Source organism: Gossypium hirsutum, chromosome D12 (assembly GCF_007990345.1).
Source record: "Gossypium hirsutum isolate 1008001.06 chromosome D12, Gossypium_hirsutum_v2.1, whole genome shotgun sequence".
Lineage (NCBI taxonomy): Eukaryota > Viridiplantae > Streptophyta > Magnoliopsida > Malvales > Malvaceae > Gossypium > Gossypium hirsutum.
Window position 1 is genome coordinate 41,961,557 of NC_053448.1, and position 23,125 is coordinate 41,984,681.

The 23,125-nt window shown below is 34.2% G+C and overlaps 2 protein-coding genes across 3 annotated transcripts; both read right to left on the reverse strand.

Moving 5' to 3' along the window:
* Nucleotides 1-1,349: 1,349 nt before the first annotated feature.
* LOC107942841 (uncharacterized) lies at nucleotides 1,350-2,910 on the reverse strand. Its single transcript, XM_016876567.1, has 2 exons — nucleotides 2,038-2,910; nucleotides 1,350-1,448 (listed from the first exon to the last, which is right to left on the reverse strand). Exons 1-2 carry the CDS (start codon nucleotides 2,908-2,910, stop codon nucleotides 1,350-1,352), a joined length of 972 nt encoding a protein of 323 aa, XP_016732056.1.
* An 8,433-nt stretch (nucleotides 2,911-11,343) lies between these two features.
* On the reverse strand, nucleotides 11,344-13,733 carry LOC107945883 (protein IQ-DOMAIN 1). Of its 2 annotated transcripts, none has more exons than XM_041106739.1 (5): nucleotides 13,331-13,733; nucleotides 12,991-13,254; nucleotides 12,653-12,901; nucleotides 12,421-12,558; nucleotides 11,344-12,342 (listed from the first exon to the last, which is right to left on the reverse strand). In XM_041106739.1, exons 1-5 carry the CDS (start codon nucleotides 13,415-13,417, stop codon nucleotides 11,578-11,580), a joined length of 1,503 nt encoding a protein of 500 aa, XP_040962673.1. In that variant the 5' UTR covers nucleotides 13,418-13,733; the 3' UTR covers nucleotides 11,344-11,577. The 2 variants fall into 2 exon arrangements, with proteins under 2 accessions (XP_040962673.1, XP_040962672.1); XM_041106738.1 differs by having other exon boundaries at nucleotides 12,991-13,257.
* Between the last annotated feature and the right edge of the window lie 9,392 nt (nucleotides 13,734-23,125).

Sequence of the window (23,125 nt, forward strand, 5' to 3'; positions counted from 1 at the left end):
TATAACAAGATCATCACATGCCCCGATCTGATCAAAATTTGAGCTACTCTGATCACCTCATGCCCCAATTTGATCTAAAATTTGAGTCGCCCTTTTCAGGTTTTCAACTCAAATCCCTTTTGGTCTCAAGGCGCCTTTTGCAGGTTTTCACATTGGCCTCTCCTTTTCTTCTTCTTCTTTTTTTTTTACATTTTTATTGAATCTGAACTCATAAGAATAGGCATGTCCTTGTTATCCCTTCCGATCAAGATTGAAGCTTTTCCAGATAAGGCCTTCCACATAAGGTCCTTTCCAGCTTGGCATGAAGTTCTTTTCGTATGGGAAGGATCTCCTTCAATACCAGGTCCTTCTCATGGAATTCTCTAGGGTAAACTTTTTTTGTGAGCTCACATCATTTGCTTTTGGCGCATTCGACCACTACGAATAACTTTGAACTTTTCTCTTCAATTGGGATCAGATCCAAAACTCGGAGAGAAGGAATCTTGACCTTAATGAGCAAAACTGCGATAAGCCAAGGCGTTGCCCCGATAGAGGTTTTTTTTTCGTGCCGTTCATTTTGGGGCGACATGGTGTTAATCTTAAACAGACTGTAAACTTTTGACTGTTGTTCAAATTTAGTGCATGGTCAGATATGATCCTTTTTGGTATTCTACACTGACATATGATTTTTCAAGAATTTGCTGACTATTGACTTTGTGACGTTGGCATATGAAGCGGCTTTTACCTGTGAAGATAAATCGATGACTGCTAGAAGCTTTTGGCGAGATCGACCTAATAACCTTTATGCCCCACATCATGGACTCCATTGATTCTTTGTAGGGTAAGATCTGTTTTCCATCTTGTTCTACCATCCTCAATAAGTTTGGAAATAGGTTACAATCTATGTTATCTTCAAAGTCATAAGATCCCTCTAGACACATGTCTCGCTCAAAAAGAGATTCTGAGTCTATAGCAGCTTCACTCATGTCATTGATATCTAGGGACCTATTGTAGGTACAAGAGAATATATAAAGAATGTATGAATTTATGAATAATTATTTGTACAGTATAATTATGAATGAAAGATTGATTTGGAAGAAAATCCAAAAGAATGAAAGAATCAAAAATAATTATTCGTAAAGAATGAAATAATATTGGCTCAAAAATGATCGCAAAGATGCATTTCATAATGACGTTCAGGCATGAGCCTATTCTATAAAAGAGTTCTTATTGCCTTTAGGCTAAAAGCAACAAGTGTGTTCTAAATATTACTCTAAGTAAGCTCTCAATACTACAGGGATCTCTTCTGTAGTCTAATTATTTAGAACACTCCCAAGTTTATAAAGGCGAATATCTAATGAGGTCCATTTTCAGTTGTCTTCATGTATGGCATTGATGTGAACGTTTCCTAACACTTCTTCATATATCGCATTCACCCCATTATCAATCATGATTGGGTAGCAGATTTTCTGCACTAGAGGAATAATCAAATTTGACAACGCCCATACTGATAAGCCTTTCAACCACTTTTTTAAAGGCAACGCAATTTTCTATGGAATGCCCCATAATTCCTGCATGATAATCGCATTGTGCATTTGTGTCGTACCATTTGGGGTACGGAGGTTGTACGGGCTCTAAGTAAAACGGAGATACCACATGCGCATCAAATAGCTTCTGATACAACTCTCTATATGTCATCAGGATGGGTGTGAACTGGGGTCTTTCTGTGTTTGGCCTCGAGTTAGGTTCTTGTCTTAAAGGGCCTTAATAACAAGTAGTCACAACCCTTGGTTGGCCTACGGTAACTCGTTTGGGATACCCTTTATTATACAGGCTCAGGTTATTCACTTTATTTTCTTTGTTCTTTAGGGTTGATCTTTTGACTCATTCGCCCATATCTATCTTCCCACTCCTTATTGCGTTTTCGATCATTTTGCCAAACATTACTATATCTGAGAAGCTCATGATAGCGCTTCCCAACATATGGTTAATGAATGGTGCTTTCAGAGTGTTGATGAAAAGCATCGTTGTCTCTTTCTCCAGAAGTGGTGGTTGAACTTGCGTTGCCACTTCCCTCCATCTCTGGGTGTACTGTCTAAAGCTCTCACTAGGCTTCTTTTCCATGTTTTGCAACACAATTCGATCGGGTGCTATATCCATCACGTGCCTGTACTGCTTCATAAAGGCCTGCGCCAAATCTTTCCATGAGTGGATGTTGGCCCGACTCAATTGGTTGTACCATCTAGCCGCTGACCTAATCAAACTGTCTTGGAAGCAGTGAATCAACAGTTGATCATTGTTGATGTATCCCGTCATCCTTCGGCAGAACATAGTGATATGAGCTTCGGGACAACTTGTCCCGTTATACTTCTTAAACTCCGGCATTTTAAATTTGGGAGGGAGGACCAAATCGGGTACCAAGCTCAAATCTTTAGCGTCTATTCCTCGATGGTACTCAGCATTTTCTATGGCTTTAAACTTCTCCTCTAGCCATTTACATCGGTTTTCTAGTTGTTTCGGCAGATCCACTATTGCTTTTTCTATTTCTGCCATTTCATATAAATCAGGAACTACAGGATTAGTTGGATTGTCCCCGGGATTGGAACCTGAGCCTATTTGGTAATTCACCGGAGCTAAGGCGCCAGCGTGATATTGTTGGGGTACGGGTGCCCCTTGTGGATTTGCCTCCGGTTGTGCCTGGGTATTAGTCGGAGTGAAACCCGGTGGATAGGCAGGGTCTTCATGATCATCTCCAAGATTGACTGCAGGGCTTTTCCCCTTATCGTACCCCTCAGCCATTAACTGCTTCAATCGGCTCAAAAAATTTCTTTGGGACTCTTCCATGTTTTGTTGGATCTTTTCTAGTCGTTCTTGCATCTGGGCTTGCATCTGTTCTTGCAATTGCTCTAATCTCTCTAGTCTTTGATCCATTTCTTTGGTTTTGCGGTGAGTACCGTAATGATATCTAGTTGGCAGATTTTTGTTGGTTTCTAGGGTAATTGTCATAATTTTAATTAATTAGGGTCATTTTGTAAAAAACTAATGCATATGATGCAATGTAATGTAAATGCATGAATGCAAAAAAAGACGTTAATTTTTGGTTCAATTATATTAGAACAACTTTACTATAAAACAAATCTCTTTACGTAAAGTAGAAATATATACGGCTTTGCCCTCATAAGTGGAGACATTCGATCCTCTTCTTTATTCGAGCTTTAAAATAAATTTCACGAACTCTTTAAAAGGAACGTCTCTTCTATCTCCCTTTGCTTGGTCCGGGCCGTGACTCGTTGCTCATTCATCATCGTGATGCTCGTTGGCTTCTCTTTAAGAAAGTTCAGCGGCTCTCGAATAATATTTGTCATCTTGAATCCTCGGGCAACGGAGTAATAGTCGTATAGTTTTCCATTAAACTATCATCCTTCTCTTATCACGTTTGTTTGGACCATATTCGAACAACCGTATTGTCATCCACTTTATCAAGAAACACATTTTCTTATGACAAGCTCTCTATTTAGCAACTAAACGTGAATCAACACCTCTTTTTTTATGATGAAAATGCAATGCAATCATAACCAAAATAAAAGAAGACAGGTTAGTACAAAGCAAAAGTAAGCAAGAATAAATAGAACACCTATTCGGGTGACCACTAGGGGTTTGAAGTGGTTCTACCTAGGGTAGGCTCTTAGGTTCAGTATATGCGGTTCGGCTCTAAAGCAAATGTACCTGAACCAGTAGATTCCTCGATCCTCACCCATTATAGACTCATACGGATCGAGTTCGGTTCAGGGGAATACATTTCCCTATGGCTGCACGGAGATGAAAATCTCACGAAGACATAGGTACGGATGTATCCCAAAAGCGATCCACTATCCTGCACGGAGGTGAAAACCTCACGAAGGAGTAGCTTCTCACTCCCACTTAAAAGGGTGTGACCAATGGTCATGCAATGCAATGTGCAGAAAGATATAAAAATTTAAAATACAAAACATGATGAAAACTAGAATTCAAAACAAATGAGATGCAATGAGAGGATCGTAAATTTAAACTATATTATCAACTTTCGACAAAAAGACAAGAAATAATCAACTCGTGGCTTGACTCTCTTATTTAAAGTCCCCAGTGGAGTCGCCAAGCTGTTGACACCATTTTTTGATGAAAACGGGGTCGACTTGGGTTTTGAAAACGAAAACGGGAGTCGCCATCAATCCTTTTTGATAAGGTGTGATCGGATCACCTCGAAAAGTGGTTGTTTTTAATAAACGATTCAATTTTATTAAAACCACGATTTTGGTCCACAAAATTCAGAAAAATAGGTTCGGGAGTCGGTTATGTACGAGGAAGGATTAACACCCTCGTAACACCCAAAATTGGTACCTAGTCGATTATTTAATGTCTTAATGTCAAAGATTGAAAACTTTGAAGAGATTTAAAAATACGATCATTGTATAAAAATGTTAAAATTTTTTGAAAAAAGAGACATATTTCACGTTAATCAAGAAAAATCATCATGTCCAGTAGGTTAGGACACAATGTCTCGGATTCTCGATACGCAAATCAATGCCAAAAATTTTCTTATTTAAGAAAATATTTGGCTATCTCGGATTTTTTAAAAAAAAATGGGATCCTGCCCAGTGAGTTAGGACATGATCTTTTCAAAATTCCTGAGATCGTTTAAAACTTGAGTTTGAAAAAATTCGTGTATTTAGATTTATTATGAAAATCGAAACCCAGTAAGTTAGGGTACGACCTTCTCGAATCTAAAACACGAGATTTAATTTATTTGAAACAGATTTTGATATATCAGGTAAAATGAAAGACGATGTTAATATGTATTGCGAAATATAAAAAAAACATATGTATATGAATTATAAAATATAGAAAATACGTAAGAAAAATATGGATTTTGAAATATAAATAATATGTATAAGTATGTGTATATGTAAATAAAAAAACACGTATGTATATATATATTATGAAATACAACAATATAAAAGTATAAATATGTACATATATATATAAAAATAAGTATATATGCATATGTATATATATATTATAAAGCATAAACATAAGTATGTATATATATATAAATAAAAATTCGCTTGTGTATACATATATATTACATAAAGATAAAAGATATAAGTATGTATATTATAAAATAGAACAGTGTAAGTATGTACATATATGTATATATATAAATAAAAATTATAGGCGTATATATATATTATAAAAATGTATGATGGATATAGACATATATATGTATGTATAACAAACGTATGTATAACAAACGTATGTATGTATATAGGTTATAAAAATATGTTTATAAAGAGATATTTATATATATAATAAGATATAAAGATATATATAAAGATATATATAAATAGTTATAATAGTAATAATAATAGGAAAAATATATTTAAATTTAGATAAGTAAATTAGAAAATATATGTATATCAATGATAATATAAAACTAATGGCATAATAATAGTAATCGTAAAAATATACATATATATAAATAAGTATAATAGTAACGATAATAATAATACTATATTAATGATATAATATAATAGTAGTAATAAGACTAAAATAGCTAGTTTAATAATAAAGCAGCTGAAATAACAAAAGGGGGATTAAATTGAAAGTGCGATAAAATATAGGGCCAAATTTAAAACAAAACAGAAACGTAATTGTAAATATGAGAAAAAGCGGAAGGGCTAAAGGCGGAATTAACCCATCCCTTGAAAACACGTGGATCCCTTGGAGCGGGTCGGGTCGGCCAACGGGTCAGGTCAAAACGGCACCGTTTTGGTGTTTGAGAAGGCTGCCCAAAACGACGTCATTTTGGAAGCCTATTTAAGCCAGTTTTTTTTAAAAAAATTTCATTCTCCTTCTCCTTTCAAAAAAAACTTCAAAAAGAAACACTCTCCCCTCTCTTTCTTCTCCGGTCAAGGGTCCGGTCGAGAGCCACCGCACCGGCCACCGATTGCCGGTGGTGGGGAGACCAAAAGTCTCCCTTTTTCTCTCCGATGCCTTTCCTCGTCTTCCTGATCGCTTCGGCGCCGGTAAAAAAGGGTAAAAATGTCTCCTTTCTTCTTCTTTTTTTTTATTTCGAAAATAGGAAAATAAAATAAAATAAAAGACGAAAAAAAAGATAAAAAAAACAACAACCTTTTTTGTTTTTATTTCTTTTTTCTTCAAATCTCGTCAAAAGATTACAAAAAGAGATCCCCCCTCTCCTTACAATGGTTTTTCAATCGGTTTTATACCGAAAATCATACCCCCCATTGCCGATGTTTGAATGGCTTTTTAAAGCCTTTTTACATGAATTTTAATTTATTTGTGCACTTGTCACTTCTTTCTTTCTGTTTGCAGGCGCAAGTGGGCGAGGCAGGTGGGCGATGGTGATTGACGCGCGGCGGTGGCGATTGGCAGGTCAAGTGGGCGACCTTAGGTGCGGCACACCTAGGGTTAGGGTTTGTTTTTTTCCTGAAAATATGTTTTTGGTAGTTGGGTTATTGGGCCTTTAGGGCTATTGGGTCAGTTATTGGGCTTCGGGTTTGGGCTTTGTAAAGGGGTTTTGGGTAAATTTGGGCTGTACATCTGGGACATGGGATGGGCACTTATATGAGCACTCCCATGTAAGACCATATTTGGGATATGGCATTGGCAGTACAAAAAACATCCCATGTAAGACTATGTCTGGGACATAGATTTGGCATGTTATATTCAGACAGGAGACCCGAGTATCCTTAGTATTTCAAGTGATTCAACGGGCTAGTAAATAGACGATGTTACATGAAAGTTCAGGTAAAAGCCTAATAGACATGTTCAGGTGAGTTAATAAGATTAAGAGTATCTCAGTTATCAGTTGAGAAAAGAAATTTCAACAACGAAGGAGTAAGTTAAGCAAGTAAGTAAGTAAACGAGTAAGAGAGTAAGTAAAGAAGAAAGTAAAGATCTTAATGCTTAATGAAAATTTATGAATATAATTGTTTATGATAAATGTTGTTATTTATTTACTTGTAAACTTACTAAGCTTTATGCTTACTTCTTTTATTTCTTTTTCTTTCATATAGTATTATCAAGTATAGTCGGGATCTTGAAGACGTCGGAGAGCGTTCACACTATCAACCACCACAACTTGGTATTTTAAGACGATAAATGTTTTGAGCTATGGCATGTATAGGGACTTGGTCATTTCGATTGTATATTCTTAAGATATGACCAAAAGATGATATGTAAATATTTGATGATGAATTGTTATTAAAATGGCTACGTATGAAGGTGTTTGTTGTTATAAATGTCTAGGTGCTAAATTATGCATAGAAATCATGAAAAAGTAAAAATTGGTAGTAAATCAGTTTTGAGACAGTAGTGGTGACGTGATTTTGAAAAATCACCAAGGATAGTAGAAAATGAATTAGAGGGTGGATGAGATATATAATTAAAGCTTATTGAGTCTATTTTCATATAAAAATAATGGTGTAGACAAAGGAATTATGTATTCTGAGATATTTGCATTTAAGTTAGACAAGGTCAAAGTGGTTTTCGGAATCCCCTGTTCTAAATTTGGAAAATCATTAAAACTTGTAAAAAAATAGTTATGAGTTGTAACTTATATGTCTAGATTCCTTATTGAGTCTATTTTTTGTAGAAACAAGTGAGAACACCATATGAAGTCTATACAATGAGATAATTAAATTTTAGTGACGAGAGGTCAGGATAGTCGATCAGTGAAATAGAGGAGACTTTAACTAATAAACTGTACTATTTGGCTAAACCAAAAATTCTGAAAAATTTATGGTAAAAATATATATGAGTTTCGTTTCAGGAAAATTTATGGATCTAAATTTCGAGTTTCGTAGCTCGAGTTATAATTAATTTAGTAATTGTTGCGTAGGTGGACAGCTTTGTTGTGAATAGTGAAATTAATTTCAAAAGTAAAATTTTATGCCCCAAACTTTTAAGTTAAGTTAAGTAACGCCTCATGCTCGAGTCCGAAAACAGTCTTGGGTAAGGGGTGTTACACCATCGCTAGTAAAGTCATGTTAGCTCAGTCCGTTCTTCTTTCAATTCCAAATCATTTCATGTAGTCAATGTTGATTCCTAATGGAGTCTATGTAGAGATTGAACAAATGGTCTGTCAGTTTATTTGGGGTTGCTCCGAAGGTCAGAAGAAGGTTACTCTTATTGGGTGGGACTCTATTTGTCAACCACGACCTCATGGTGGCCTTGGGTTTCGTCATTTGCAAGACCAAAACACCTCATTTTTTATGAAGATTGGGTTTAATTTGGTGATTAAAGATAGTGCCTTATGGGTTTGAGTTCTTCAAACGAAGTATGGAATGGAAGATTAGCTTCTTGAATCCATTGTCTTTGGAAGTCTCTGTCTAAGGTATGGCCCTTGTTTCACGAGAACTTAGCATAGTCAATAGGTAATGACACTAGCATTCGTTATTGAAAAGATTCTTAGATCCCAAATATAGGCCCTTTGATATCGCAAATTCCTACTCATATCAACCTTGATTTAGATTGCACTCTTAGTGAAATGGTTATGCCAAATGGAAGTTGGAACCTTGATCTATTTCGCGTCTGATTATTTGAGGGAGTGATTAAGAAAATAGTTTGTATTCCTCTTCACCATCCCTCTTCAGGTTCAAACAAAATTATTTGGACACGCGGAGCTTCAGGGTCCTTTTTGGTTTACAGCACCTTTTGGTCTCTCAAGGAGAATTCTTGGAGTTCTAGGGATGTATTCTCGAAGAATAGCTGGAAAAATCAGGGGCCGCAGAGAGTTAAAATTTTCCTTTGACTAGCATTTAAGCATAGGCTTCTGACTAATCTGGAGTGTACTAGGTGAGGAATTGGTCACAATAGCTCTTATCCTATTTGCAGCTGTGAAATAGAGGATACTCTTTACGTATTTCGAGATTGCTCGATAGCGAAAGAAGTTTGGTTGCATGTTATTCCTATCGATAGGCAATGTTGTTTCTTCTCCAGATCCCTACAAGATTGGTTGACTTCTAATCTTGGCTGCCATGTGCGATTGTTTGGACGAGGGGTAATTTGGTCTTATCTTTTTGGCATAATTGCATGGCGTATCTAGAAAACAGATGAATATGTTTATCTTTCAAGACGTTGCTTGGACGGCTCTTGAGACTGTTAAGGTTTCCCTTAGTTGGGTGTAACAGTTTGATTTCAGTCATAGATGTTACCAACACCCCCCTCAAACAAATGCTTCTCGGGCACCCATGGTTAATACATGGGTTAATTTGTTCATTGACAGTGCAGTAGCTAGTGGTGATGGTAGTACTTCTGTAAGGGGTATTTTGCATGATCAACATGGGAACTGGATCTTAGGGTTTAGTCATTTCTTGAGACGTTGCTCAGTTTTTGAAGCCGAGCTATGGAGAAATTTAGATGGTTTACTTGTGCTACTTAGTAAAGGGTTTAAAAAGGCCACGACTCAAACAGATAATCTTAAGGTTGTCAGGGCTTTACAAGATAATTTGATGATAGACTCTAGTATTATTATGCTCAGGAGGGTTCGAAGAATTATAAAAACTAAAAGGCAGTGGTGCATCAGGTATGTCCCTAGAGAATTCAACGAAATTGCTGATTGCTCGACCAAGTTGAGTTTAGTGGAAAAATCAAGTCTTTAGATTTACGATGGTGCCCTGAATGAAGTTTTAGAGCTTATTCAACTACTTTTGTTCAATTTAATCTGATGTAATTCTGTATTTTTTAAAATAATAAAAAAATTATATGAATAAAATTTTAACCTTGATCATCGAGGGAATAGGAATAAGAATTACATTAACATTATTTAAACCCGGACTTTCTTATTTTTTTCTAAAAAAAGAGGAAAATCTAAGACCCAATTCAAGCGATAATGATTTGAAGTAGGATTCTAAGATGTAACTCTCATAAGCATTGTAGCTACCACATATGTGGGGTCTCATGGAGCTGGGTGTCAGATAAATGTTCTTTTTTTTTTTTCCAATGCTTGCTGTCAATGCATTCCCCAATCAATTGTATGTCTCATCAATGAGCTTTTAAGTCCCACAGCTTTTAAGTCGCATCAATAAAACAAGTTGGATGGAATTGGAAAAAAAACACTTGTTATTGTTAAATAAAACTATAAAAGTTTAAACTTTGTGAGTGGTTAAAAAATTTTGTTTCACGGTTGGATTATACTTTGAATTTAATTTGAATTTTAAGAATGTTTGTAATTGGAATAATGTACTTTTTTATTCTTGAATTTGGTACATAGGTTGATTTTGATATATGCTTCTTCTTTTTTCATTTTAACACTTGAATTTGGATTAATATGTCAAGACTTAATGATATAATCAATGTTATTAAAATAGGACCGAATTGGACGTACTAAGAATTGATTGATATAACGGTTCGAATAAAAAAGTTGAATCTATTGACTCGAAATCTACTTGAAATTGATAAAATAAAAAATTAGGATAAAAATTGACAATTAAACAAGTAGAACCGATTTAATAAATTTCTATATTTTTAGATTTTTATGAAATTTTGATTATTGTTAATTTAACGATCAAACTGATTGGATCAAAAATTGATGGTCTAACTTATTTAATTACAAATGCAATTATTAAAATATTAAATATAACACACATAGATTTTAATGTGGTATCAAATTTTTAATTTTTCAAATTTAAAATTACAATAAACTTAATTATCAAATTAAAATTCAAGTAATAAAACGAAAAATATTAATTTTTGTTCACATGTAGAAAGAGAAAGCAACTCCCAAGTTACAAAGGCATCTGCAGATCAGAAACCCAAGACCATATGAAAGACCTGCAAAAGATAAAAGACTGGCAATGGGTGCAATCATATCATATCATATCATATAAAACGTCCCCAAAGAAGCACAAGTATCTTTTTATCTCACAACCCGAAACCCCATCGAAAATCATTTCCCGTTCATTATTTATGAATTTCTGTGAATGATAAGACTGGCAATGACCAATGAGGGTCAATGGCATCAAAAAAAAAATTAAAAGAAAAAACATACCACATGCCCTGTTTCAGTTTCCTCTTCATTATTGAGATCATGTTCAGCCTACCCCTCTTTTAATGGATATGATAAAAGGCAATAAAAATTAGTTATCTTCTAAGCCCACCAACAGCATCTCTACTGGCTCCTGCCCTATCTCTAACATTTATCATTGTTTATAAAGCAATGGTGTCACCTGAATAAGACTAATTTCAAACAGTCAAACAGATGAAAACGATAAAATTATCCTTATTTTGAATCCAAATAAAGATGGGAAATTTTGAGCAATATCTTCATGGGGGTTGAAACTTACCAAACTTGAATACCATACATGGAAAAGATGATAAGCTTTAATATATTAAAAAGTTATGACAAAACAGAATTACAGAGTTACTTTATAGTATTACACACTCAATTTGGTTATGAATCTCATGAAAGATCCCAGTAAGGAAGGGTTCATCGCAGTTGCCTCACTTATAAAGCTTGAATTTCAACCAAGAATTGGTAAAATCAACAATGGAAACACACTATAAAACTAGTAAAAACCAACAGCTACATTGATGGGATCACCTCAACCACCTTCTTAGATCACTAGTTGAAGATGGTGACATTTCACCACCAAGGCTCTCAGTACAACAAGATGAATAGTTAGACTGTCGTTCCAATCCGAATTGCGACCCGCTTACACTTTTAAAACTCGGGCTCCTCAAGCTATGACCATAACCTCCGTACCCCATCCCGATACCATATGGTTCCGGGACGGGAAACGATAGCCTTTTCCTTGCTGAACCGATTCGGTCCCTCTCTGGTGTCGATGGCCTCTGTCTTGGTGCACTTTGAGACCTAATCCTAGCCTTTGCAGACTCTGTTGCTGCCATGTAATTAGGCAATGTAGTAGCATTGTTTATGCTAGTACTAGCTTGAGTACTAACCCTTCCTGTGTAATAATAATTGGACCTTAAACTTGGTGTTTGTGATGATGAAAACGATGTTCGGTCTTCCCTAACGCAACGAGGGCTCGCGGACCGTACTTGAACCGGACGTGTTTTCGATGGAGAGGGTGTAATTGGAGAAGGGTGGAAAGGTTGTGCATTGTGTTGAGCCCTATGGAGAGGTGAACTAGGCCTTTGGTGATAATGGTTTGAATTTGTTCTTCTATAATTTGGTGCTAAATATGAATAAGGCTGTGAAGTGTCCATTTCAACAGTTTTGACATTATCTCTTTGATCCATTGAAGCTCTTCCTCTGTTATCCCATGGTTTAGCAGGCATCCAACGATCAAGCCACTCATCTTGTCCCCCCATTGATGGACTCCTTCGAGCTCTCCTCATCTATTTTACGGTCAAATTGGTTTATATGGATCATTACAATATGATACAACAAGACATGGTTAAAGACAGAACATGAACCTGTTGTGACAGTGCTTGTGACAAGCTCTTTTCACGTTTCAAAGCAGCTTCTTTCCTATGTTGTAACATAGCTTTCACTTCTTCAACTGTGTGTGGCCTTTCGTCCCAATCATCTGCTATGCTACTTCCTTCTCTCGACTAGAACACACACAGACATACAGACAAGGCAAATAAGAAGCTGAATCTTTAAACCACACATAAAGTCTTAAAACAAAAGGCTTAAAACACTTACTAATGATCTTCTATCCGATATATCTTGAAGATACCGTGATTCCCATACACTGTTGGTGTCGCTAAATGCTGATTTCCGGCTGCAACCATCGTGCGAGAGCCTCATTCTTTGGTCTAAAACACGAGACTGAACTTTAACCAGTGCTTGCATGCAACGAAGCGTCATCTTGGCTTGCTTTCTCACGTTGTGACCTCTCACTAAAGCTTGTAACTTCACTAGCCCTTTTAACGCACGTAGAGCTCTCCTGGCCTTCATTATCACCACCACAAAATCAACACTAAACCCCCATTTTTTCTCATGCAAAAACAACAATTTTCAAGGCAAAATTTTTTTCTTACCAGGTAGCCTCTAAAAGCTGTCTGAATAACAATAGCAGCAAAGTGATGTTTCCTGCCATAACTAGGTTTAGTCAACCGAGCAGCTTGTAAAGCTGCTTGTGCCGTCGCCACCGCAGCTTCAGCTTCAGCTGCTTTAGCCACCGCCACAGCAATAGCATGTCTTTGCTCCGCTGCTGCCGTACTTGCACCACCACCACCATTATTACCTACACTCTTCACAGGACTTGTATTTTGTTTCCTAAAGATCCACCTCCGTTTATCTCTCTTCTATATAAAAAAAAATCAAAGGGTTTTCTTTTTAGATTCATAAACAGCCATTAAAATAGATTGAAACACTTACCTTTTCATCTTCATGGGTATCTTTAGTAGGAGATCTAAAAGCCCTTTTCACAGCAGTCAACCATGAAGTCCCTCCTTTCATCCCCATTCAAAAGGATAGGGTTAAACCAAGCTACATTTACAGCTAAAAGAAGCTTTGAAGAAGGAGCCAAGACACCAACACTGTGAAGATAAAAAAGATTCTGATTGTAATATGGATTCTTGTTAAATTGCCAGAGAAAGACATACAGGACAAGATAATTTAATGATATATATATATATATATAAATATATTTCCTCAAGAGAGAGATACAATGAAAGGGAAAACAACGAAAGTGAACAGCTTAGATTTCAATATATCCAAGCTTGGGTGAACTTTCGAACACATTGAGACATCGATGGTGGTGGTGTCAGAGTGTAGTACGTCAACATATTTTTTTCAATGTTAATGAATTTTATAGGTTTAATTCTGAATTTTGTATTACTATTTTACGAAATTTTAAAAATTGGTCTTTTATTTTAAGATTTTTATTTTTGAGAAGTTAGTTTAATTTAATTTTCTTATTTATTATTGACTTCAAAATCAAGAGTTAATCAATTTGTATATATTAAATTTGTAAAAATAACTACGTCCATAATTTATATGCAATAAAGAAGAAAAGGGTAACCTACAACATTAGTCACTAAACTATGGATAAATTTTTTTTTGGTCACTTAATAAAAAAAAGTTACAATTTGGTTATTGAATTATTTGAAAGTTTTCATTTAAGTTACTGAGCTGTTAAGTTTTTTAAAGTTCCACTAGAGAGTTCCAAGCGATAGTTCAATGATTGGTACAGTAGATTAGTACTAGACATGTTCATGGGTTGGTCCACCCGGCTCGGCCCGAAATGTGGGAGGGTTTGAGCAAAAATATAGGCCTGAAAAATGGGCTTGAACAAACAAATAAGGCCCGTTTAAAAAAGGGTCAGGCCTCGGGTAAGATATTTTTTGCCCGGGCTCGGCCCGAATTTACTAAAGGACAAAAAAATCTATTTTTTAATATTATTTTCTTATTGTTTTCTCCCTATTTTGTTACAATTTTACTATTATGTTACTACTATTTTGTTGTTATTGTTTGGATATTGTATAAAACTTATTTTATTGTTTATTTTGTTATTATTTTAAAGACATTTGTTAATTTTGTTATTATTTTAGAGGCATTTACTTGTTAAGTTGCATCATCTTAGTGTTATTTAAGTATAAATATTTTTTAAAATTTATTTTTAATTTGTTGGAAAATATTTATTTTAATATTTTTAGTATTTTTGATGTATTATATATATTTTAAAATTATATAAAAATAATATAAAAATTAATATGGGTGGGACGGGTCGGGTCCAAGTTCTAACATTTTCATCCGGGTCGGGTTTGGGAAAAATTTTAGGCCTATTTTTTGGGCTGGGCTCGGGTCTAACAAACGGGCCTAAATTTTTAGTTGAGCCTGACCCGGCCCATGCACACCTCTAATCAGTACCCATCTAAGAAGAGAAGAAAATACCTTAGATCCAGTCGATCTAACGGTCAATGTCGAAGATTGGAGAAAAAAACTATTTGAATTTTAGTTCGTAGATTCTTAACGTCCAAAAATGTTTCATGAAAAAAAAAACGAATTATAGAAGAGAAAGGGAAAGAGAGCTTTCGATTGATGTAAGTATTGTGAACAAAGAAAGCGATATAGCATCGTATTTAACAACTCAGTGACTTAAATGAAAACTATTCGATATTTGAGTTTAATTTAAATGTTTAATTTGACGCGCTAATTTTTTATTTTAATTTGGTACTTGAGTTTGGTTTTAATGTTCATTTTGGTACCTAATTTTTTTCAATTTGATACTTGAGTTTTTTTTATCTAATTTAAGTACCCAAGTTTAACTTCCATATTTAATTTGGCACCTAGACTCTTTTTTGTCCTAATTAAGAACTTATATTTTCTTAACAAAACACATGTATCAAATATTTATTAAGTCACATGATATCATTTGATGTGAATACTAAATTATACATCAAATTTAATATTAAAACTAATCTTAAATACCCAAAGGGTGTTTTGTGTTGTGAGGTTTTCTTTTGGGGGGTAATAATAAATAATAAAGTTAAATACTAAATTAAAGGGAACATGAGGAACAGAAAGTAGTGGACGTGCTGTGGACGAGGTGAGATATCGAGAAACGTTGAAAGGCAAAGGCCATGAAAAGTAAAAAAGGGGAAACCCACGTTGAGTTTTGCACATCAACCAATGGCAAAAGTCTCCTTTTTTTTTTCTTATTTTCTTTTTGCAAAACAAAGTTTTTCTTTTTTAAATAATCACTTTCAAATAAAATATCGGGTTTAGATAATATAAATGTAGAAAAAAAATGTTGGGTTTATTTAAATTTTGACACATGAGTTTGAATTTTGGCATTTGTATATCAACTAAGTCCATTTTTATATATGATGTTAGATTTTGTTAAAAAATATAATGCGATATTCTAAAATTATCATATTTTCCACTTATGATATGGTATGATTACAATATTAAACTTTTACATTTTTTAAATTTAGTGATTAAAATATATCTAATTACTAAGTTTATATATTAAAGTTGTTATTGTAATATATAGAAGAACATAGGTTTAAATATACTTATGTACTTGTTATTTTTTAATTTTAGGGTGTGAAGAAATTATAGATAATTATGAGAATTATATATAAAAAAATACTAAAAACGATATTAAAATAAAGACAAAAAAATTATACTAAGAAAGTTTTGTTCTGTTTAAATGTATGGTTCGACTCTACTTGAGAATTAGGTAAAATTAATTGATTTAATGCAAAAAAATCTAAAAAAAAATTATTCAACTCTATTAAGTATTCATTAAGCTGATAGCTACTTTAAAATAAAAGTGGAAGCTTTTTTTCTGGTATTGTCCTGTACCTTTTTTTCCTTTGGGTTCTTAAAAAATTGATATAAACTCGTGGTGTCACGTGGTAGGAGCTGATGAATAGTGACTAATAACTAATGATCAAAGCAGTGGGGAAAAAAGTATCAGGTGGATTATGGAGCACGGTGGTCCTATTCCCTTCCATTGATTTTAAATTGAAAGGGACATTTGAATCAGAAGATGATGAAAAAGCAGTAAATCAAGTGGTCGAAAAAGGACTTTGAGGGAGTTGGGAAAATGTACCTTCACATAGTCTCAGTGAGTCTCACAGTCAGTCAGGTATTGAATCTATAAAACATACCCCCAAACATTTTTGATTTTATGTCAAAGACCAGTCAAAGTCTTTCAGAGATGTAAGTAATAATAATTAAATCAGGGGAAGAAGAAGCAGCAGCCAGATTTACATACAGCTAATATGAAATTTTAAAAGGCGCTCAAGAAAACATTCCCATGGAGGGAAAGATCGTTTGTTTTTTTTTTTTAAATAAATTTAATAAATTATTTATTTGACCTAAACCAACACTCTTTTATGGTATGGCTTGTAGTTATGGACTGGCTGCCTACTAGACAGACATAAATTGCAAAGTTGGGAGGGTCACAGCTCTTCTCTTAGTAACTAATTGTTGATTGGGGAATAGGTACTTGAATGCAATGTATTACCTAATATTATATATAACTTACACACCACTGTCTTATATATATCATTAGTAGACGATTTATGTGATTCAATCCCATGACGTAAAAATAAGATAAACATTTTTAATTAATGTGTGAAATGTTGGGTTCATCTAATTTATTTTTTTGAGAGCGAGTTTGTATTTTGTAACCATTTCACAAAATTGGCTTGCTTTGGATAAACAGAAGAGAAGGTTTTTAGGCAAAAATTGTTGATATGTGGTTCAATGTTAGAGTTACATGGTGTTTGGGGTCTTTGGGCTCGAAAAGGCATTTGGTCAATCACAATTTGAAGGCAGAAGAAGAGAATTTGAGACCTAAAAAGTCCAATATCTGTTGCCATCTTGGAATGTGGAAACCCAATTAAGCCCAAAGGAGCCTTTCTCTTTATTTTTGGTCAAAGATTGCTATCCATCCTATCAAGTGCATCAGCCTTCAAATTCTACTTCTAATTTCCTAATATTTAAGCTATGGGCAAGCTCAAGTCCCTATAACTCCGCTTCGATACTCCTAGCTCTTGGAATTTGTCGATATACTCTACTGATCTATCTTCCATTACAATCGCGAATAATGGCACCAACTCCTGCCAAACCCGAGTTTCGAATTGCATAGCCATCAGTGTTAAGTTTTGCTCATCCTTCTCTAGCGGTTGCCATCTAAGCCCCACAGTGTGTAAGTTGGTAGTGGGATGTTTAGTGGACGGAAGAACATAAAACTCACTAGCTTTTCCAATAGCTCTATTCAACATGCTGGAATTGCAAGCTGGTTTGTCAAAGATCATGTTATTCCTCACTAACCATATTTCGCCAGGTTTTGAAATTTTAAGTAAAACGAGTTTAATAGTAAAATTTACTGTTTGTCGACTGAATTACGGATAGAGTGATAAAAGATTTGATATCAATTCTTAAACAATCACTTTCTTATCTCGTTATTTAAAAAAAATACTCTTCCAATTTTGTGATACATCCATCCACGCAAATTGTTTTTAACAAACAGGAATTGCAAGAGAAAGTGAAGAATCGGAAAGCAATTCAGTACAGTCATGGATTAAGCAACAACAGGCAGTAAAGATACTACTTATCTTTTGGATTTTGTTTTTAATAATTTGGTTTATGTATACTTCATGACTCACGCCTTAGCTGTATGGTGTAATTAAACATTTTCTTAGGGTACAAATTTGAATGGTCTACTCTATTGGCTTCCATGTCTGGTCTCTTTTCTTGTGATAGGTCTCATTTACTGTATAGTAAAGACACACGTATATATACACACTAACATGCATGTAATTGAAGGGAAGTGGTTATAAGCAAATTCCAATTACGTTCCTTGATGTATTATTATTTGGTTCACAGTAGATTATAAAAGTTTTGGTTAGATGGTTAAACAATTGCAATTTCATATTTGAGTCTCAAGTTCAATTCTTTTTATAAGCATTTTCTACTTCATGAACTTAGTTTGGGTTCCAACAACTGTTTGCAATGAGATAGAAAAGATTGCACGTAATTTTGTTTGGGGGTCTAAGCTAGATGCAAGAAAACCTGCGTTGATATCTTGGGAGGATTGTTGTAGTCCATTGGATGCGGAAAGTTTAGGGCTGAGAAGCCTAGCTGAGCAGAATAGAATCTTTCTGCTTAAGTTGGGGTTTTAATTACTCACCAATACAGAGGCCTTGTGGATACAGTTGCTAAGGAATAAGTACAATGTGCATGGCCTGTTACCCACTTCGATTGCAAGGAGTAAGGGTTCCTTCGTTTGGCAGTCATTAATGAAGGTATGGACAGATGTGATAGGTAATGTTTACTGGTCTAAGGGGATGGTAGACTCGTAAACTTCTGGAATGTTGTTTGGATTCGCCAGCTTGGTCCCTCTTAGGAACTTCTTCAGGGGCGATGGACAACCGAATGATACACTACGAGTGTGTGACATGGTGACAGTTAGTGGTGGTTGGGACTGGGATAGGTTAAGTTATCTGGTGCCTGACAATGTCCTCGCATATATTGCGTCTATCTTATATGTGCCTGACAGTTAGTGGTGATTGGAATCTCTGTTGGCAGGTGGAGCTGTTAATATATAGTTCGATGGCTGAGCTACGTTTATTACATTGCCTCTTAGACAAAAATTGGAAGGTATGTGTTAGTCATGTTCCAAGGGCACATAATGAAGTTACAGATCATATGGTTAAGTGTGCAAATTCTGGTTTGATAACAGCCCCTTCACAGGCTTAAGTGTTGTTTTGATGTAATCGCAGTTTGTTGTTATTTTCTACAAAATTTTTTTTGTAGGTTAGGTTCATGTATGAAATTAATTTTGTATATAATTATATAAGTTTCGCTAATTAAAGGTATGTAAAATTTGATTGAAACCAAATTAATCATCTAAACCACATTAGTTCACTTAATTGGTCAATCACTGAAGTCAATTCGATTAAAAGTCAGTTAAATAATTTTTAAAATTTCCGTCATTAATTTAATTAACATAATTAATCACTTAATCAAAATTATTAATAACAACTATTGAATATTATATATATATGGACACAAAAAGCTTAAATCTAAGTTCTATACGGTGGTTGGCCAAAGAAAAATATATTAAAAGTTTTAAGTAAAATAATTTGTTTATTTTTCCATTTAAGGATAGGAAGGAATTATGGGTAATTTTAAACATTCCATCAAAATAACAATAACAATAACAAAACTCACAAACCCTAGCACTATCATTCTACTTCGCTTAAATAAAAAATCGATCGAATTAACCGAAATTAATTCAAATCGATTAATTTATTTTCACAAAAAGTTCAGTTTAATTAACAATTAAGCACTTTAATAATTCCGATTAGTTTGATTAATGGAGTTTAGTTTGGTTAATAACCAAATCGACCATTTTAACTCTTTAAACCTTGATTAGGCTCCAAATATGAGTCTCAAATTTTATCTAAGCTCGCCAATAATTATAAATGATTAATCTAAACCTCATTAGGCCTGCCCAAATATTTTTTAAATTTTTTTATAAAAATATATGTTACTTGTGTCTAATATTTACTACTTATATATATATATACATATATATTATTTTATTAATCTTAGACGACTTAAATATTTTTTAATTTTTATATCATATTATATATATTTAATTTTTATGTGATATAAATTACCTAACTTATATTGGTGATTATTTTACGTATTCTTAGTGAAATAAAAAAAAATTACAAGTGAATTTAGGATGTTGCCACATATTTAAAAAAGGTCACATGCCAAGTTTTTTTTAGTTCCAATTGTAATGTATAAAATAATTATTCAACAGATTAACAGAAAAGAAAATTACCAAGCTTGGGCAATATTGGTGTCATGGTAGTTGATCGGTTTTGTATCGGTACCAACCATACCGGACGGTGAGTACATTTTCTGTCCTAAATGTGTACCAACTAGTTTATGTTTGTTCCGATCAAAATTGTGTTTAGGCCATTTCAATGTGTTTCAACCTATTTCTGTCAATATCAATTTGTATCGACTCATACCGATAGTGTCACATCTCAAAAATCGGGTTAAAAGAAATTGAGTTAATGAAACCAAGAGTTGTTATGTTCTGTTTTTGAATTAAGGTTGTAGGAATTTTATCTAGTGAATTGATCTGTAGTGGATAAGTGTTTTGGATGTGTGGTTGAGGTCTTGTGTTCAAATCTCTCTTTTTGAAATTTTTGTTATTTTTGTTCCTATTCTATCTCTACATATTTGGCTTAAATTTAATTCCTGCGCAAGTTTTTGCAAGAATGAACTTGGTAGTTTGATGGTAAGGTTTTAGCTTACCTAAAGTTCTTGTGTTTGAATGTTATGTGTGCAAAGTGGAATTTTTTTTTGTTTTAAACTCTGGGGAAATTTTCTGATAATGATAACTAATTAGAATTAGTGGGATTGAGTGGGGGGAAACAGGTAGTTTTAAAAAATATATAGGGATTTTAATTAATTAAATTTTCCCAAAAATTTCACTCACCATTCTTTCATGCCAATTTTCTTTCCCTATTATTGGGTTCTCCACTTTTCTCATATTTTCTTTCTCTTTTCTTTTTGGTTCTTTTGTTGATTCATGAATTGTTAATCATTTGTTATGTTGGCTTCAATTAGAGTGAGGTTTCTTCATCCTTTATTATATTCATTAATCGAAATTGCTTTGTTGGGTGTTTAGGGTTTCAGAATGTTAGTAGTGATGTGTTAAACATGTATTTTGTGTTACTTAATGACTTGGATGCGCTTTTAGGAGAAGAATGAAAGGCATTGGGCATTCCTTCAGTGACTTAGACATTGTAGTTGTCTTTTTTTTTGGGGGGTAAGTGTTCTAATGCCATGTTTGTGATTGAATCTTGATTTAATGTTGCGTTTTGTTACTGATTCGATGCGTTTGGAATACCGATTTTAGGTGCTGGTGTTTATTTCGTGAATCTACATCAAAACCAACTCAAGTGTGTGTTTCTAACTTTAAACCCTCACGAATAAATCACGGGCATGTGCGATTACACGGGAAAATCAAATAGGCTGTGTTGGACACACGGGTGTGTGTAATCACATGGGTAGGATAGGCAGCCCCTGCACGGGCTAGTCATCTAAGCCGTGTGAAACCACACGAGCTTATGGGCCAGTTTTTTAGAATGTTCATTTAGGGTCGTTTTAATCTATATTTTGTAATTAGACCCTCTGTGGGGTCCATTTTGCTTAAAAAAGACTCAAAATAAGGTATATGTGTTGATACATTCGATATGTGAGTTACATGTATAATATATGTGTCGGTAATTTTGAAAGCATGACTATTTTTGTAAAGCATGTGTGACATACGTATTCTGTTATTTGTTCTGATATGATATCTGATTCGACTATGTGATATGAGTGTATGTTATTATGATTCTGCATGTGCATTAGGGTGGGTTTTGATGATGGAGGAAGTGCTTTCAGGTAGTATTACTGCAATTTTGGCGGTTAAATTGCAATATATGTTTGGCAGCTCAACCACACCTTTATGAGTGGCATACCACCACGGCCCGGTGTGATTGGATGGATGGACTCATGTAGTCTTATTGGTGTGATTGGTTGGATGGAGTTGGTGTGTAGCGAATGAGAGTAGGATTTGTTCTAATATGATATGACATTTTGATATGATATATGTTCTAGAAATATGATATTCTGATTTGATATTCGTATATGTGAACATTATAAGTAAAATTATGTGTTGGTGTTTACATTTGTGTATGTTATAAGAAAATTCTATTTTGTGGGCCGAGTCACACACAAGGCTTCTAGCTCACTTGTTTGTTACGTTTCAGGTAAACTACAGACTTAGGACCGGACGGCGTGCGAGAGCTCGGATTATTTTATCAGCTAATTAGATATGATAATTTACATTAGTAATTTATCTGGACTTTTGGGACTGTAATCCCTTTTTTTGGGCTTTGCTTTGGTTTTTGTTTTATTCGTCAATATTTGATATTTTTAAATGTAAAAACTGGATAAAAAAGAAAGAAATCGCACGAGTTAACAAACTAAAATTCTGATTTCAAAACTAAAGGGTCTGTTTGATTGACGGAAATGATTTTCCGGAAAATCATTTCCAACTTTTCTGGTGCGGAAAAGATTTTCCATTTGGAAAATCAACTCCAAACACAGGTAAAATGCCTTACAATTTAGGAAAAATGTTTTCCCCTTTCAATTTCCGTAAGACGTTTTACAGGCTTTCCTTTACTAAAAATGAAGGGCTTTTTAGGGAAGGGAACCGAGATGCTAATGCTTTAACTAACTATGCTTCCAAGTGCCCGATTAGATTTCACCAGCTAATAACTAGATTAAGGACTACATCAACTCAATAAACACTTAAACTCAATTTTATACATAATTAAAATTTCATGGATATTATATATAGATATTTGATGGAATAAATCATAAACAATATTTTCATTTCAAAGGAGAATATGGCAGCAATCACATGGGAAATGTAGGGAAGGGTATATGCCAATTTCCTCCTCTTGGAACTTAGCGAAAAGAGCTCATCAATTTGTCTCATAAAGATTCATCTTTGAAGTATTGCGGTAAAAATAATTATAATAATTTGATAGTTAAATATGAAATATGTTAGATTTTTTTTCTATTACAAAATAGAATATGGTGGTTCTATTAAAAAGGTTACGGTAGTTATATCGG